Consider the following 17,933-nt stretch of genomic DNA (forward strand, 5'->3'; position numbering starts at 1 on the left):
TCTCCCCTCCCCACAATAGGACCCGATGTGTGATGTTCCCCTTCCTGTGTCCAAGGGATCTCACTGTTCAATTCCCACCTATGAGTGAGAACATGTGGTATTTGGTTTTCTGTTCTTGCGATAGTTTCCTGAGAATGATGGTTTCCAGCTGCATCCATGTCCCTACAAAGGATGCAAACTCATCCTCTTTTATGGCTGCATAGCCATGGTGTATATGTGCCACATTTTCTTAATCCAGTCTGTCACTGATGGACATTTGGGTTGATTCCAAGTCTTTGCTATTGTGAAAAGTGCCGCAATAAACATACATGTGCATGCATCTTTATAGCAGCATGATTTATAATCCTTTGGGTATATACCCAGTAATTGGATGGCTGGGTCACATGGTATTTCTAGTTCTAGATCCTTGAGGAATCGCCACACTATTTTCCACAATGGTTGAACTACTTTATAGTCCCACCAACAGTGTAAAAGTGTTCCTATTTCTCCACATCCTCTCCAGCACCTGTTGTTTCCTGATTTTTTAATGATTGCCATTCTAACTGGTGTGAGATGGTATCTTAGTGTGGTTTTGATTTGCATTTCTCTGATGGCGAGTGATGATGAGCATTTTTTCATGTGTCTGTTGGCTGTATGAATGTCTTCTGTTGAGAAGTGTCTGTTCATATCCTTTGCCCACTTTTTGATGGGGTTGTTTTTTCTTGTAAATTTGATTGAGTTCTTTATAGGTTCTGGATATTAGCCCTTTGTCAGATGAGTAGATTGCAAAAAGAAAATGGTAAATTTTATGTCATGTATATTTTAACAAACACACTCACAAAAGCTGACTCTTAACTTTCTAGTTCTTTACTGGATAAGGATTCCCAGGAAGGAAAAATCAAAACCAAAGGTAATTTTGCAAAGTAGATAATTTTCATCTTTGGAATAAAATGTGTGCTTATGATGAGTAAAATCTGAATTCCTTTTTCTAAGCAAAAGTTTAAGAAACTACTGAAAACAAGAGCTTTAATAGTAGGGAGAAAGCTGGCAGGCAATCTCTCATCATGTCAGGGGGTTTAGGACAGGAAAAGAGGGCTCCGGGGAGCAGGAAAGTTGGATAACCACACTGTGCCACACACAGCAGACATTAGTCCAGAAGGTATCCCTTCTGAGGGCTGTCTTTTCTCTCTGCACTGATCTTGCCTTAACATCCACTCTCAGTACAAAAAAAAAAGCCCCAGCTCTCTGTGGGCTTTCCAGAGAGGCTCTTGTTTGGTAGGGGTATACAACAAGTCACCTATGGCGCTTTTTCAAAATAATGTGCCTAGCCCACACTCCCAGAGTCTGGATAGCTCCCTTTTTATATAAAAACTCCTCAGCAGTTTTGATAAATGCTCTTGGTTAGGAACCATACATAACTCTACTGTAACTTCTGGGCTCCTTGATCAAACTGAGAATGTAATTTTCCTGACCATGAAGCTGACTGTCACAGTGAAATGTTTTCATTCTTCCCCTATCACTACATTCCATCAGTAGAACTAATGGGGCCGGGTACGGTGGCTCACACCTGTAATCCCAGCACTTTGTGAGACCAATGTGGGAAAACAGCTTGAGGCTAGGAGTTCAAGACCAGCCTACACAACATAGGAAACACCTCCTGAATGTCTGAATTAACGGTAGTGCCTACAGCTATCTCTCTGAAAAGAGGAGAAAATGAAATGAAATGAAAGAACACATGTGAATCTGCTTGTGTGTTTATTCTATCAGACTAGAAAGGCAAGAACTTGGCTTTAAAGAGGAAAGGAGAATCTTCCCACCACACTTAAATACTGGACGGATTCTGAGGAATCAGAAGCTGGAAAGCTTCCGTGGTTTTGGGAGACTTAAAGGAAGAAAAGAGATCTTAAACATTTAAGAGTATCTTTTTGAGTGCACATCTGAGTTCTGAGAGAACAAACTTGCTGTATCAAAACAACATTACATAAAACAGAAAAGAATCTCACCTTTTGGCACTACTGTTTCTATATATAGAGTACAGATCTAGAGATATAGCAGGAATTACTTTATTGGAACCTCGAATGCCATGGAAGGACTGCAATTCTACCAGCCACCCTACCCTAACCGACCTGCATCTAAGTTCCTGCTGTGGTTCTCACTGCACATGCTGCTATTCACATTTAGAAGTCAGTATAGACAAATCATATCAGGATTCTTGCCAGCAGTTACAGCTGACACAGGCAAGTCTGTTTTCATTTAAAGATGGTAATACCAGTGGAATCTCTGAAAATCAATTACTTTTTTCCAGGAAGCCTAATGTCGAGGTACTTTTACAAATGTTTCAGCAGTACATCTCATTACTACTTGATAATCTTAATGTCTTCTATACTTAATAAAGTTTTGATATGTTAATACAAATTTGTAGCATGCAAGTACTGGTCAATCTGAAAGCATTTTGTGGGGAGGGTTCCATTTGCATAAAGCTATTGGTTGCGATCACTGTGCATTTAGATTTCTCCTGCTTGGACTTCTTAATACAGCCTTAATGCAGGCTTCCACAAGGATCCCTACCATCAGGTACTAAATATTATGCCTAATGTTCCATTATTGGAACACTAAGCATGTGGGAGTTATTTATATCCTACTGCTCAAGGCCATTGAGAAAGATTAATTCTACAATTCAAAACACTGCAACCTTAGGCATGAATGGGTTAATCACATTAACCCTACTGATGAAAAAGGAGTCTATGCCCCAAACTGAAACTGACTTTTTTTTTTTTTAAAGGAGTCTATGCCCCAGATGGACTTCTTTTTTTCTTTTTTCTTTTTTTAAATATACGAGTGTTAGTAGGTACTTGGCCATTCTCTCCTAAAAATACTGCTCTGCCTCTGTTCTTATTAGAGTCAAAAGTTCTGCTAAAAGACCTACAGCCTACTCATTGATAATGTGAAATAAACACTTGGGAAACAGTAATAATTAACAGTAATTCAACTACAATTTGTACTACATTTCTAATAAAACCAACAGTGAGTCACATGGACCAAGTCATGATGACAGCACATTTCCTTTGTGTACGGAGTAGATAGGGATATGGACATTATTCCTACCTGCTCTGTTTCTTGTTTGTATTGATCTGCACGTTCCTCAATGCATTTTTTCTCTGAACGAGTTTGCTCCAGGTCTTTCCGGAGCTTGGCAATTTCTTCCTGCAGACTAAGGACCCGCCCAGTGGCAACTTTCGCTTCCTCTTCACTTAGTTGAAGACGTTCTAAGTCACTTCGTAGTTTCTCAGTCTCAGAGTTGTATATTCCTTCCAGATTGGTTAGTTTCTCCACAAGGCATTTATAGTCTTTGTTCTTTAAATATATACATAAATAACAATATGTATTTAGTGAGAAAACCATGCTTATTCATCATATTCATGCTGTATCGTCATAACACTGATATAGTATCTAACCAAAATACTAACTACAACATTTGCAATAGCACAACCAACACCTTCTAGGTGACACAAAGAGAGAAGAAAACAGGGACAAATAATTCAATTCTGTTTGATGCGGTAAGCAAGACAGATGTGATTTTCTCATAGTCACAAGGTGAATTACATAGTAAATTCTTAATTTCTTGATTCTTAACTCAGAAATAGGAGGATCTATACTTGTTTTTGAAAACAGAACAAAATGTTGCTAAAAACCATGTAGTAGCTTAGTGATGCGTAAGAATGATTAAAACAGCCTCAAAATCACAAGTTGGCCAGGTGTAGGGGCCCACACCTATAGTCTCAACACTTTGGGAGGCCAAGGCAGGAGGATCACAAGAGAGCAGGAGTTCAAGACCAGCCTGGGCATATGAGACCCTGTCTTTACAAAAACTTTTAAAATTAGCTAGACATGGTGGTGTGCACCTGTAGTCCTAGCAAGTTGGGAGGCTGAAGCAGGAGGATCACTTGAGCCCAGGAGTTTGAGGCTGTAGTGAGCTGTGACTGCACCACTGTACTTTAGCCTGGGTGACAGGGTGAGACTCTGTCTACCCCCACCCCAAAAAAAAAAACCAAAACACATACACGCACACAAATTTCTCACAAATCTTTGTTTACTACCTCAAAATTTCTCCCTGCTACTCAGAAAATCTTTCCTCCCATTTCATTCTGATCCCTGTTTTGCTTTGCTCTCCTTAGCATTTTTATATTCTTAACTTCCTTTATATCATTTACATGTGCTAAAATATTAGTAACTATCTTTAATCAATCAAACTTTTATCTCTGCAACAGACTGCAAGTTCATCAGAAGTATGAACATCTTCCTGCTTCTTTCACTATTTCAATGCTAAACAACTCATCTGTAAAATGAACATGATACCACACGAAAATAAATGATAATTGTGACAGAGCATTACAAAGTATAAAATACAGTATGGTTCAAGCTGGTGTTTGAAAAATAAATAACATACAATGTGACTCTTGGTCATAAAGGTTTGAAGCATTAGTAGATCTGTGTTCTCAAAAATAATTTCCTGCCAGGCATGGTAGCTCATGCCTGTAATCCCAGTACTTTGGGAGGCTGAGGCAGGAGGATTGCTTGAGGCAACAGCCTGGCAACATGAGATCCTGTTTCTACAAAATAAAAAAATTAGCTGGGTGTGGTAGTATGTGCCTGTAGTCCCAGATACTCAGAAGGCTGTAGTGGGAGGATCACTTGAGTCCAGGAGGTTGAGGCTGTAGTGAGCTGTGAACATGCCACTGAACTGTAGCCTGGGTGACAGAGTGAGACGCTATCTCAAATAATAGTAACAATAATAATAATAATAATAACTTCCTGCCTTAGTTTTTGCAATTGTGATCCACCTTATGAGTTATAATTACTTCCATGCTCATTATGGAAATAAATACGGTCATAATTTTACTTTTTACTAAGACCGAAGGGTAAAGTCAAAGAAAAACAATATTGAAAATAATCCCGGTGGATTTCTTCGGGCATACTCCACTCTCAGGGCCCCTCTGTGAAACACACCTGCTCATCGACTTTGCGCTGCAGCTGCATGATCTTGTTCTCCATGCCGATGTGCAGTTTCTTATAGCGCTCCACTGAGCGAGCCTCGATTTTGAGCTTCTTTAGCTCACGCTTGGCCATCATCCGCCGGAAGCAGCACTGAAGGTAGATGATAGCATGCATACTCCTCTTGTAGTGTGTGCGGGCCAGCCAGCCCCGGACTCGCTTTTGAATGATGACTGCTTTGTGCTCACGGAGTATCTGCAAAAAAGGATAACGGAAAGCAATGTCAAAACCCTGGACTACACTCAAGATTATCAATCTATGTTGGGCTGAAAATCCATACATTACCTAGAAGAAAACACACAAAAGTTGAATTGACAATGTACTATGTAGATTATACATATTATAGATATATGGAGGCCACAAAATTATTTTTAAAAGTGATTTGAAAAGTAGACTTTAGAAGGTGATTTCAGAAACATAATAAAAATGTGTCATATGCACATATTATGTGTTTAATTCTAAGCAGAATATAGATTTGGAAGCTGTCTAAATAAAAAGCACCAGATTACCAAAAGAAAAACAACTTTAATAAGAAAGAAAAAAATATATTAGGTTTCTTATTAGTATATGACTTCTGTTGGCAACAGATGATCCTCTATAAAATTAACAGAACCTGGCATCCTGTAAACTATGTGATATTAAAATAAGAGATATCCCTACCACCCTGACTACTGATACCACCTCACTACGCATCATTAGGCCCGTGCATGAGGACATGAGGTATGGGCAGCAAACTGTCTGTAGAGGCCAACACTTGAGGTGCTAAAAAGTTTGTACTGATTTATTGATTTTTTTTTTTTTTTTTTTTTTGGAAACTAAAAGATGACACTGTTGTTTACCACATTTGAGGAATACCATTCTAGTGAGAATTTTCCATTGCTATTTCAAATGTAGTAAGGATCCACTTTTGGGATTCAAAGGCAGGAGGGATGGGGCTTTAAAATGAAAGGTAAAAGTAACAAGATGTGAAACAAACTAATCTTACTTTTGATTTCAGGTTACATTTCCTAAAAACAATCATGATATTTCCCTAAACTTACAAACAACTTACAACAAAAGTTTGCCTTATGACATGAATTTGTTGTCACTAAAGAGCACCAAACAGAGACCGTGTAAACATTTTCTAGGAAAGATGGAGAAGAAATTCTTGAATTTTAAGAAGAGGTAGCCAGGTGCAGTGACTCACACCTGTAATCCCAGCACTTTGGGAGGCCAAGGTGGGTGGTTCACATGAGTCAGGAGTTTGAGACCAGCCTGGCCAACATGGTGAAACCCCATTTCTAATAAAATACAAAAATTAGCTGGGCGTATTGGCGGGTGCCTGTAATCCCAGCTACTCAGGAGGCTGAGGCAGGAGAATAGCTTGAACCCAGGAGGGAGAGATTGCAGTGAGCCGAGATCGTGCCATTGCACTCCAGCTTAGGCAACAAGAGTGAAAAGCTCCATTTCAAAAAAAAGACAAGAGAGAAAATAAAAGAAAAAGTAAACTAGAAAAATCTGGCACCTGTAGATTTTTATGTTTATAATTTTATGAAGTAACTCTTGTATGATATAAATGATATTTAAATATTATATACTTAAATACTTGTTGGTGATTATTACAAATGGACACATTATACCTCCTATCAAATTCTTTTTTTTTGCTTTCTTGAGACTAAGTTTCATTCTTGTTGCCCAGGCTGGAATGCAATGGCACGATCTCGGCTCACTGCAACCTCCACCTCCCAGGTTCAAGAGATTCTCCTGCCTCAGCCTCCCGAGTAACTGGGATTATAGGCATGTACCACCATGACCTGCTAATTTTGTATTTTTAGTAGAGACAAGGTTTCATCATGTTGGTCAGGCTGGTCTCAAACTCCTGACCTCAGATGATCCACCTGCCTCGGCCTCCCAAAGTGCTGGGATTATTGGCGTGAGCCACCGTGCCCGGCCCTATCAAACTCTTACAATGTAAAATCTCTGAAAGCATCTATCCATATATATAGCAGTTTAATAAGATCATTAAAAGAATAGTTTCTATTTTAGGTTATTGCACTTGATAAAAATAATGACTAAAATGTGTCATCCTAGAAGATACATTTAATAAATAAGTGGTTAACTTTTAAACCATCAAATACAAAGTGAACACAGTTGTTCAGGAGATCTGAATAGTGTCTTTGGCCCTCTCAAGCCTGCCTTCTGTGGCTGTTTTCCTAATGCGAAGGTAGCCTTCAGTTTTCCTTCAGTGTAGCCACTGCATCGTGCTGCACTGAGGTTGGGAGTTCTGAACGTTCACTGAACACCACAGTCTGGAGGGAGGCATCTGTCTTATCCGGATGAGTAAGGACCAACTGGATAAGTCTCAGTGATGGCAAATTAAAGACTTTTAAACTCAAGCAACACACAGTAGCAAAGCTATTAATGCCAATTTTCCTGTTCCATTTGCTTCTCCCATGTAACTTTGGACATTGGTCCATTTTTGTAATTTTAGTCAAATGGAAACATTATCTAATCAGAGCTTCCATTTTCAATCTCACTTTCATCATGAGTGAGAGAAATTAATCAACACCTGTACTCCCTTTAAGAAACCCCCAAATCTCATGAAGGGGAACCTTGGACCTGAAATACAGCTAGAAGGAGCACTAATGTGATCGCTGTTGGCTTACATGTGAGCAAGCCTCTACGTTGCTACCTTCCACCCTGTCCAGTCACAGTGGGAGCCTGAGCTGGCCAGAGGCTGCTACTGCTAAACCAGTAGCCTCAAAACCCAGTTCAGATGTTCCTAAGGAGAGTAGTGAGGAACACAGGAAGGTAACTAGTTTGGTATATCTGAAAGGCCAACTTCAAACCTCTTCCCTCCCTAAAATCTCATGCCTATATAGAAAGAGCATGAGATTACATAAAGGAGGGGCAAGCAGAAAGATCTGGAGTAGCTATCTTCAAAACACAGCTATTAAATACACTCATTCAAGCCTCATCAGTTTCGAATTTTTTGTTATCTAAAATCACTTCAAATAAAAAAGTAAAATAAATAAATATATAAATAGGGCCTAGGTCACACCCATATACTGCCTGTGCTTAGAGACCCAAATCACCCCATTAATGCTCCTTCTAATGGTAATGTCCATAGAGCTCTAATATCCAGGCTTATATTTCTTGCTTATTTGAAATATATTCTATAGGATAGATTCCCAAACCTTGCCAAAATGAAAGAGATAAAAATCGTTCATCAATGGTCACAGGTGATAATTAAGACTACTCTGGTGACCCCTTTAATTATCGCTAGATATAAGATTATTTGTCAAAAACTTTTGGAGCATCATACCTGTCAATACAATTTTAACCACATTAATGTTGTAATTTGCCTCCTCTTCACCATGGTAAATTCTTCCAGGGTTGTCTCATTCTTGGAATAACCTTCAACCTGTTTGTCATATATTCTATCTATTCAAAGTTCTCTGTAGTCATCTGAATAGTGGGCCCCAAAGAAATTAGGTGCTAATCCCTGGAACCTGCAAATGTTAACTTATTCAGAAAAAGGGCCTTTGCAGATGTGATTAGGTTAAGGGTCTTCAGATGGGAGGATTATCCTGGATCACATGGGTGGAACCTAAATGCTATCATAATTATTCTTATAAGAGGCAGATAGAAGAATCAGACACATAGAGGAGAAAAGGCTGTGAAAACAGAGGGTGAGACCGGACTGATGTGGCTATAAGCACAGGAATGCTGGTAGCCACCAGAAGCTGCAAGAGGCCAGGATTCTCCCCTGGAGCTTCTAGAGGGAGAGCAGCCTTCTGACAACTTGATTTTGTCCCAGTGATAATGATTTTGGACTTCTGGTCTCCAGAACTCTGAGAGAATTAATTTCGGTTGTTTTAAGGTAACAAGTTTGTGATAATTTATTATAGCAACCACAGTAAACTAGTATTTTTTTTTTCAAATTATATAAACAAAGAAAAAAGGAGGTAAAAGCTTTTTTCCCCTTTTTTTTGTAATAACTATACGTGATTATTTAGTATTTTAAAATGCATTTCAGGCTGGGCATACGCACAGTGGCTCACACTTGTAATCTCAGCACTTTGGAAGGCCACAGTGGGAGGACTGCTTGAGACCAGGAGTCTGAGGCTGCAGTGTACTATGACTGCACCACTGCACCCCAGCCAGGCTGACAGAGTGAGATCGTATTTCTAAAAAAGAATTTTTTAAAATAAACAAATAGCATTTTAATAGCTGGTTGTTCCCATACAGTTCCTACATTCATCGTAGCCCCTGTAATGCTAATAGAATGCATAAACAAAGTTGAAAATAATGCCTCACCTTGCGATACCTATTTCTGGCCAAGAAGCCTCGCAAGTAAGACTGAAGAACGATAGTGGCAGCTCGTCTAATCTTGTACCTCCTGCAGACCACAAACATGCGCCAGTACTTTTGAACGATGGTTGCTGCCTTGGTTCTGCGCAGAAACTTAGCATAGCTGGCCAAAGAAAATAATATTACGTTGTCAGTAATCAGAAAAAAATGCAGGAATACATGCTAGAGAAACTTAAACAGTGTCACTGTTTTAGGCATAAAGAGTAGTACCTCCATTGTATTATTCTAATAATGTGCATGGTAAGTCAACATTTATATTTACTTACATTTGTATAGCAATTTACAGTTTCCCAAAGTATTTTTCCATTTATTATCTCATCTGAGCCCTCCCTAACTCTGAAAAGTAGGATGGCCCACATTGCCAGATTTTACAAGAAAGCAAAATTCACAAAAGTTCATACTTTCTACAACAGGATCCATTTACCCTGGGCCATGCCCTCTTTATAGAGCAGAGAGACACACACAGTAATCTCATACTTAGTTATCAGCATCTTTCTTGGATCTAGCCATTATTAATCTACCATATTTTTCCTGAATTTGTGAGGGTATAAGTTCATGATTAATTCATTTCTACTTATACTTCTCAATTAAAATTAACCTAACATGTAATCACACTAAAGTGTAATTCTCTTCCAGACCCTCTCAGTTAACTGCTCCTGAAAATTATTCAATGAAGTCATTATTAACTAGCTCATATTCATGACTGTTTTAATTTATACACAATTTCCTCAAGCCCAATATAAAAGTATCAAAAATAAAAATTTTGAGGACATAAGCAAGCAGCAGTTTGTAATGTTTTGAAGATAAATCTGAATCATTCATACGGCTGAGTGAAATTTTATTCTATTTAGCTGTCCTATGAGTTAATTTGTTGTCCCTCGGAACTAAGAAAAGGTGAGGTGCTATCTTTTCAGGTATGGTGACCACTCAAAACTGTCCTTGGACAGTAATTAGATGGGCACTCCAATCTGTCCCCAGGAGACCTACCATCGGGCCTGGTAGCCCCGCACGTATCTCTGCACGGTGATGGCCGCCTTCCGCATGCGTAGGTACTTCTTCCTCAGCAGCCACCCTCGGATGATCTTCTGGATCCGGATGCAGGCAGCCCTCAGTTTGTCCGCTCTCAGTTTTTCTAGATAGGCCACTTGACCGGCACGGAAAAAGATCTTTGTCTTACCAAACTGGTATTTGTCCTTGTCCTATTTTTGGAATAAATTGTATATTCAGAAATAGTAATCATATAAATGAAATTTAAAAGAAAAAATGTCTAAAAGCAGAATCAGTAAAGGAATGAATCTATTAGCTAAAACTTGGGCTACATCACAATTAACTAATGGAGCCAGATTTTTAATCCTATGCAAGTTGAACAAATAGAAGGGATTTTAAGAAAAACTGCAGTTTAAGAGTTATTTTCCAGAATTATTCTACCTGGAATTATTATCTGAGGCCCAAAACTTGGTTGTGGGTTATAGGCAGTTATTATTTGCTTGTTTGTGTTTTAAACATCTCAAGGAAATGGAGATGTTGACTCTCTCTGACTGACCCAGGTTGTAAGGATTACATCGGGCTGTATATTCCATGAGAAGCTGAAGGGACAAAAACACCAGTGTGATGAATAAGGCAGAAGAAACGCATATGAAACCAAATTCAAACACCAAAAACCAAAATTCTTGGGTATTCATATTGAGTTACATTTCTAAACAGCTATCTCTTGGCTTTATCAATAATATCTGAAAACAAACTAATAAAACCCCATTAATATGTTTAAAATCCTACAAATTGGCCAGGCGTAGTGGCTCACGTGTGTAATCCTAGCACTTTGGGAGGTCAAGGTGGGTAAATCATGAGGTCAGGAGATCGAGAACATCCTGGCCAACATGGTGAAATCCTGTCTACTAAAATACAAAAAATTAGCTGGGCATGGTGGTGTGCACCTGTATTCCCAGCTACTTGGGAGGCTGAGGCAGGGGAATCGCTTGAACCCAGGAGGTGGAGGTTGCAGTGAGCCAAGATCGCGTCACTGCACTCCAGCCTGGCAACAAAGCAAGAATCCGTCTCAAAAAAAAAAAAAAATCATTTTAAACTCCTTTTACAAAAATATAATCATTTATATTACATTGTGATTCACCTTATCTAGAAGTATACAAATCAGTAACCATTCTTGCATCAAAGAATGGAATTTATGTATAAGAATCATTACTGTAATCTGAAATTCTTTTTTTTTTTTTTTGAGACGAGTCTTGCTCTGTCTCCCAAGCTGGACTACAGTGCTGTGATCTCGGCTTACTGCAGCCTCTGCCTTCTGGGTTCAAGTGATACTCCTGCCTCAGCCTCCCAAGTAGCTGGGATTACAGGTGAGCACCACCACGTCCAGCTAATTCTTACATTTTTAGTGGAGACAGGGTTTTACCATGTTGGCCAGGATGGCCACGAACTCTGGGCCTCAAGCAGTCCACCCGCCTCGGCCTCCCAAAGTGCTGGGATTAAGGGCATGAGCCACCATGCTCGGCCATGTGATCTGAAATTCTAAGGGAAAATAAAGAAAACCATTTTTCCCTATAAGTAGATATCTTGTCATGTCTCATACATGAAACCAAAAAATAAGAAACATCCACATATATCTAAAAAATCTAAAATTATTTCAATTTAAATCAATAAAGTTTAAATAGGAACCCTAGCTAGAAAAGCGGTCCTTACCCCCGACCCGCTTCACACCTCACACCAATCCTGCCTCCATCTTTCAGCCTCCTCTGCCTAAATTCCCGCAAAGACCTGATCAGGCCTGAAGTGGCCTGGGTGAGGGGACCAGGCATAGGCCTGTTCCTACTTTCTGCTCTACATTCCCATCTGAACACAGGTTAGAAGGGGATTGGGCAGGCCGTGCACAATGGCTCACACCTGTAATCCCAGCACTTTGGGAGACCGAGGCAGGCGGATCATGAGGTCAGGAGTTTGAGACCAGGCTGGCCAACATGGTAAAATCCTGCTTCTACTAAAAATATAAAAATTAGCTAGGTATGGTGGTGCACACCTATAATCCCAGCTACTGGGGAGGCTGAGGCAGGAGAATGGCTTGAACCCAGGAGGTGGAGGTTGCGGTGAGCCGAGATCATGCCACCGCACTCCAGCCTGGGTGAAAGAGCAAGACTCTGTCTCGAAAAAAAAAAAAAAAAAAAAAAAAAAAAAAGAAGGGAATTGGTGCAAACTCAAAAAGCCCCAGTTTAAAAAAAAAAAAAAAAAAAAAAAAAAAAAAGCATTATTGAGGAGGTGAACTTAGCTCTTTCAAGGAAAAAGTATTATTAACAACAAAGGGGCATTACATTTAGTTCGCAGCTAGTAATTATGATCAATTAGCTCAAAGTGAGGTACTCCATCTAGGCTAGTGTTAACCAAGTGAAAATATTTTTTTAAAAACCTTTCATGAATCTTTAATTCTCTAAGATCAAGATCAGTAGTTCTCAAAATGTAGTCCTCAGACAGCATCGGTATCACCCGGGAAATGCAAATTCTTGCGCCCACCTCAGACCTACTGAATCAGAAATTCTGATGGCGGAGCCCAGACATCTGTATTTTAACAAGCATTCCAGGTCCCAGGAAAGTTGCAGAACTCTTTAGCCTGGCCTGCAAGACTCTCTGTAACACCAACCTACATTTCCTAACCATTTCTCTACTGTCTCATACACAAATCTCACACTGCAAAAAACTGTTTTCGGAGCAAACCCTATGCTTACCTTGCTTTTTACTCCCTCTTATAATATTCTCCTTCCATTTTCGCATAACCTTACCCATTCTCAGGGCCTGACTCAAAACACACCTCTTTCATGAAATCTCTCCTTCTCGTAGTTAGACGTCGCTTTGTCATCCCGATTTCTTGTTCCACTCATTCAGCATTTGATATAGACACTATGGTTAAATATTATACTTGTCTTCAAAAAGTATTACTTTCCAAGTGAGACTATATTACCTGAGAACAAGACTTATTTTTTCTTAATCACACAGCATTTGGCCTGGTGTCTTCCAGAAGTAAGTACTAGGTACATTTTTACTAATAATAATCAAACTGTCTAAGAAGAATGTGTCTCAAGTGTGGGTCCAGGCCTCACAGCTCTGCCTCCTGACAGTGGACCATCATCCTCACTAGTTCCAGCATCCTAAACACAGTAGTGTGCCCCTTTCGGATCCCACCCTGAAATGACCTGGATTAGGAAAATCTTATACAAAAGTTCCTGGGGCTCTCCAAGGTCAGAACCACTAGGCCTTCTGCTCAGATGACTGTAAGTGAAATCTTTCTTACCAGTATCAGTTTCTCTAACACATTCTTGCATGTTTGCTTTCTGTCACTAAGCACATCTTTCTGCTTCATTAGGACACGGTAGCGGCTGAAAAATTCTTGGTAAGTCCACCTATTAAAAGAAAACCATCTGAGTTTACTTAAAGAACTAGGATCTTCTCCCATTAGGACCCCTTACATCTGAAAAATGCCAGGCTCACCGTGAGGGGAAACCAGCCGCACTGATTCTGATGGTTTCCAGGACACCGCAAGCTCTCAGCTGCTGCACTGCCCTCTTCTCATCAAACCTACACATAAAAATCAAAGCCATTAATCCACAAAGAACCTAGCTGGTGGCCACAAATTACTCTCCTCAGTCAGGGTGCAAATTATTTTGTAAGAGCCAAATGGATAAATCAGAAAAGAAAGCATTCAGAAGTCGGAGCAGTGATTAAAATGGAAAACTATGAGAGAATGGAGAGGAGACAGTATTTTACAGCAGTAAAAATAGCTGTAAACATTACCTGCAACTTATAACACAAACTCCATTATAAGAGTTTGCTGGGTGTGGTGGCTCACATCTGTAATCCCAGAATTTCGGGAGACCCAGGAGGGTAGATCACCTGAGGTCAGGAGTTCGAGAACAGCCTGGCCAACATGGAGAAACCCAGTCTCTACTAAAAACAGAAAAATTAGCCGAGCATGGTGGCACACACCTGTAATCCCAGCTACTCGGGAGGCTGAGGCTGGAGAATCACTTGAACTCGGGAGGTGGAGGTTGCAGTGAGCCAAGATCGCGCCACTGCACTCCAGTCTGGGCGACAGAGTGAGACTTTGTCTCAACAACGACAGCAACAACAACAACAACAAGAAAGTCCACTGAGCACATTTAAAACAACACAACACAGCCAGGTGCAGTGGCTCACTCCTGTAATCCCAGCACTTTAGGAGGCTGAGGTGGGCGGATCATGAGGTCAGCAGTTTGAGACCAGCCTAGCCAACATGGTGAAACCCTGTCTCTACGAAAAATACAAAAATTAGCCAGGCATGGTGGCGGGCACCTGTAATCCCAGCTACTCCAGAGGCTGAGGCAAGAGAATCATTTGAACCTGGGAAGTGAAGGTTGCAGTGAGCCGAGGCCGCGCCATTGCACTCCAGCCTGGGCGACACAGCGAGACTCCGTCTAAAAAACAACAGCAGCAGCAACAACAACACAATGCTCCTTTGTACTTTGCCCATACTCATTTCATGGCATGGCCTGACAAGAAGGTCTCAGAAGTCATTAGATCAGTACACAGAGCTCCCCTGGAATAAAGACTGGTCAACCCTGGAGATTTCTCTAACAGGAAGCACAAATTAAATATGCCTCATTCAGTTATATATTTTTAAAAATTCCTACTGTTCTAAACCTAGCGTCCACATCAATGAACAAGATTTTTATTTTGTATTACATTTTGTATTTATTTCACTCTAGGCAAATGGCATCCTCAAGCTAAAGTGGCACTGAAGAGGAAGTATTAAGGTTTCCCTTCGGCCAAATGATTGCTCCTGTGACTTCCATAGTTAAGCTCTGAGCGATCCATCTAGGCCTCCCCTGTGCTATCTTCTCAGGTGTTCCGTTGGTGGTGGAAGATGGGGTTGGTTGATAAAAGGTCATGGTCCTGAGGGCTGTCCAGGACAGAGGCCCAAGTGTAGCAGCTTCTTCCTGCTTCCCACTTCTTCCATGAAGGACTTCTTGGTGATGAAGCAGAGAGAAAGACGGCAGTCCTTCAGAACTGCCCTTCAGTCTAAGGCAGAATCTCCAGACAGTAGGACTGGCACAGGGGTAGGGAAAAGCGTACTCATTAACTGTGGAGGGGGTGGGGGGTGGGAGCTATTACAACCTTTTTAAGTGTGCCTGGTCTTTGACCTACAAATTCCAGTTCTAGAATCACATTATTCCAATGAGATAATCAGACAAATACACAAAGATGTTTGGCACAGGATGTTTATTACAGCATTGTTGGAACAACTTAAATGGCCAACAGTAGGAACTAATTTAAATAAATGATACTATGTCTATACAATGGGATACTCTGTAGTCATTACGATTATGTGATTTTTATTTACCAAAAGGGAAGGTGTTCACAATCTATTAAAAGTAAAGACTAAACAGCAATCATAGCACAAGGCCCCTCCTTTTGTGTGTGTGTGTGTGTGTGTGTGTGTGTGTGTGTCTCTCTCTCTCACACACACACACACACGAAGCATGGAGGGAAGGGAAGGTGGTTAATCAAGAACAATGTATGATAGTTAATACCAGTTATCTCCCTGGGTATGATGGATGCTTTTTCTTTTTCTCTTTTTTTTTTTTTTTGAGATGAAGTCTCGCTCTTGTCCCCCAGGCTAGAGTGCAGTGGTGCAATCTTGGCTCACTGCAACCTCCGTCTCCTGGGTTCAAGTGATTCTCCTACCTCAGCCTCCTGAGTAGCTGGGATTACAGGTGCCTGCCACCATGCCCAGCTAATTTTTGTACTTTTAGTAGAGACAGGGTTTCACCATGTTGGCCAGCCTGGTTTTGAACTCCTGACCTCAAGTGATCCACCTACCTCGGCCTCCCCAAGTGCTGGGATTACAGGTGTGAGCCACTGCACCCGGTTGATGGATGCTTTTTCATTTATTTTTATACTATTCTGTATTTCCTGAAAACTGTCTTTACAATGTACATGTATTACTTTTAAAATTAGAAAAATAGGCTGGGCATGGTGGCTCACGCCTGTAATCCTAGCACTTTGGGAGGCCGAGGGGGGCAGATCATGAAGTCAGGAGTTCAAGACCAGCCTGGCCAAGATGATAAAACTCCATCTCCACTAAAAATACAAAATTAGCTGGGTGTGGTGGTGCATGCCTGTAATCCCAGCTACTCAGGAGGCTGAGGCAGGAGACTTGCTTGAACCTGGGAGGCGGAGGTTGTGGTAAGCCAAGATCACACTATTGTACTCCAGCCAGGGCAAGAAGAGCGAAACTCTATCTCAAAATAAATAAATAAATACATAAAATTAGAAAAATATTTCTGTTTTGTAAAAACAAATCTCCAGAAAGATTGGTTCTCCCTTCACGCATGTTATCTGAAGCAGGAGGAGGTGCTGGTAAAAACAGACACCCTTTGATGATTTCAACAATGGAGAAGCAGCAGGTAAGCATTTGCCAAACAGCCTTGTCCTAGCCAGTGCTGGTTCCACCTGATGCCCAAATCAACAAAAATCCCAGAGAGATCAATTGAAGAAAATTCAAAACAGAAAACAGAACCAGAATGCTTGGTTGACATCAACTTTTCAAATCTTCAGAAGGCTGATAATTTATTCTCACATTCTCAAAAGGGACAAAAACTGAAAAAATAATCTACTGAGTAATGGTTTCCCTCTACAAGACATGAAGACTTACCCCAGTATTTTTTTCCTTATAAAAATGTAAGGAAAATATTGGTTTGCTTGGTTGATTTGGCACTTCTTACAAGATATGTACTTTTCATTGGGTAGTTCAGAAATACTTACGTGAATGGGAACTTGAAGTCATTAGGCTTGATACAGCGCACATAGTGAGGGGTAGTGGCATTGAGTGTTTCCATAAGCAGGTGCAGGGAGTTTCTGAACTGCATGAAAAGGAGCAGAAGCGGGTATCAAGGATTTGTCCAAAGTCAAAGATGAGGTAAAACCATGGGAAATTCTCTTCCTATGACACTAATGGAGATAACTCTGCCACTTATAAACTTGACCCATCTTCAGAAGAGGAGCTGTCACAAAACAAGAATGCTAGGGCTTTTGGTTAAAATTTGCCTAAATTCTACCATTTTCATGCTTACTCTACTAAATATAGATTCCTATACTCCCACTCCTTTTCCCCACAGGAAGCTACAGAAATCTGTTATGAGCTGTCATATGTAACTAACAATATAACCTTGCTTTAAGGCCATTTAATCACATAAAGTGGGAATTTTGATGGAAGATACTGGAAAACGTAGCAGATGACTTAAAAGAGTATAGGTAATGAGTGAGAGAATGACAAAGGATAGGCAGAGAGGAGTTAAAATTAGGGACCTAGGATCAGGACTGGAGGCTGTGGACCTGGGTCAGGCCCTGTTCCTATCTACACCAGGCACAGGGTCACATGCACAGGAGAGCAAGCTGAGGAGCACTCAGCCTCCATTCAAAGCCCTACTCCCTGTTCAGGCACTAAGCATGTATGTAACATTTCCCACTCTCAGAGAACATAAGACATCAAAGAAAGGTGAGGGCCCTGT

The 17,933-nt window shown here is 40.5% G+C and overlaps 1 protein-coding gene across 4 annotated transcripts in view; it reads right to left on the minus strand.

Annotated features, from left to right (window-relative positions):
* The window catches only part of MYO5A (myosin VA), a 223,667-nt gene that overhangs the window by 62,805 nt on the left and 142,929 nt on the right, over positions 1-17,933 (minus strand). For all 4 annotated transcript variants that reach the window (XM_030930343.1, XM_030930344.1, XM_030930346.1 and 1 more), the window contains exons 16-22: positions 17,188-17,285; positions 13,876-13,962; positions 13,679-13,787; positions 10,372-10,583; positions 9,331-9,487; positions 4,987-5,226; positions 3,085-3,333 (exon numbers count right to left, since the gene is read on the minus strand). In XM_030930343.1, coding sequence (XP_030786203.1) covers positions 3,085-3,333; positions 4,987-5,226; positions 9,331-9,487; positions 10,372-10,583; positions 13,679-13,787; positions 13,876-13,962; positions 17,188-17,285 — 1,152 coding nt within the window. The remainder of the gene's footprint in view (positions 1-3,084; positions 3,334-4,986; positions 5,227-9,330; positions 9,488-10,371; positions 10,584-13,678; positions 13,788-13,875; positions 13,963-17,187; positions 17,286-17,933) is intronic.

This window comes from Rhinopithecus roxellana, chromosome 5, assembly GCF_007565055.1.
Source record: "Rhinopithecus roxellana isolate Shanxi Qingling chromosome 5, ASM756505v1, whole genome shotgun sequence".
In the NCBI taxonomy this organism is placed as follows: domain Eukaryota; kingdom Metazoa; phylum Chordata; class Mammalia; order Primates; family Cercopithecidae; genus Rhinopithecus; species Rhinopithecus roxellana.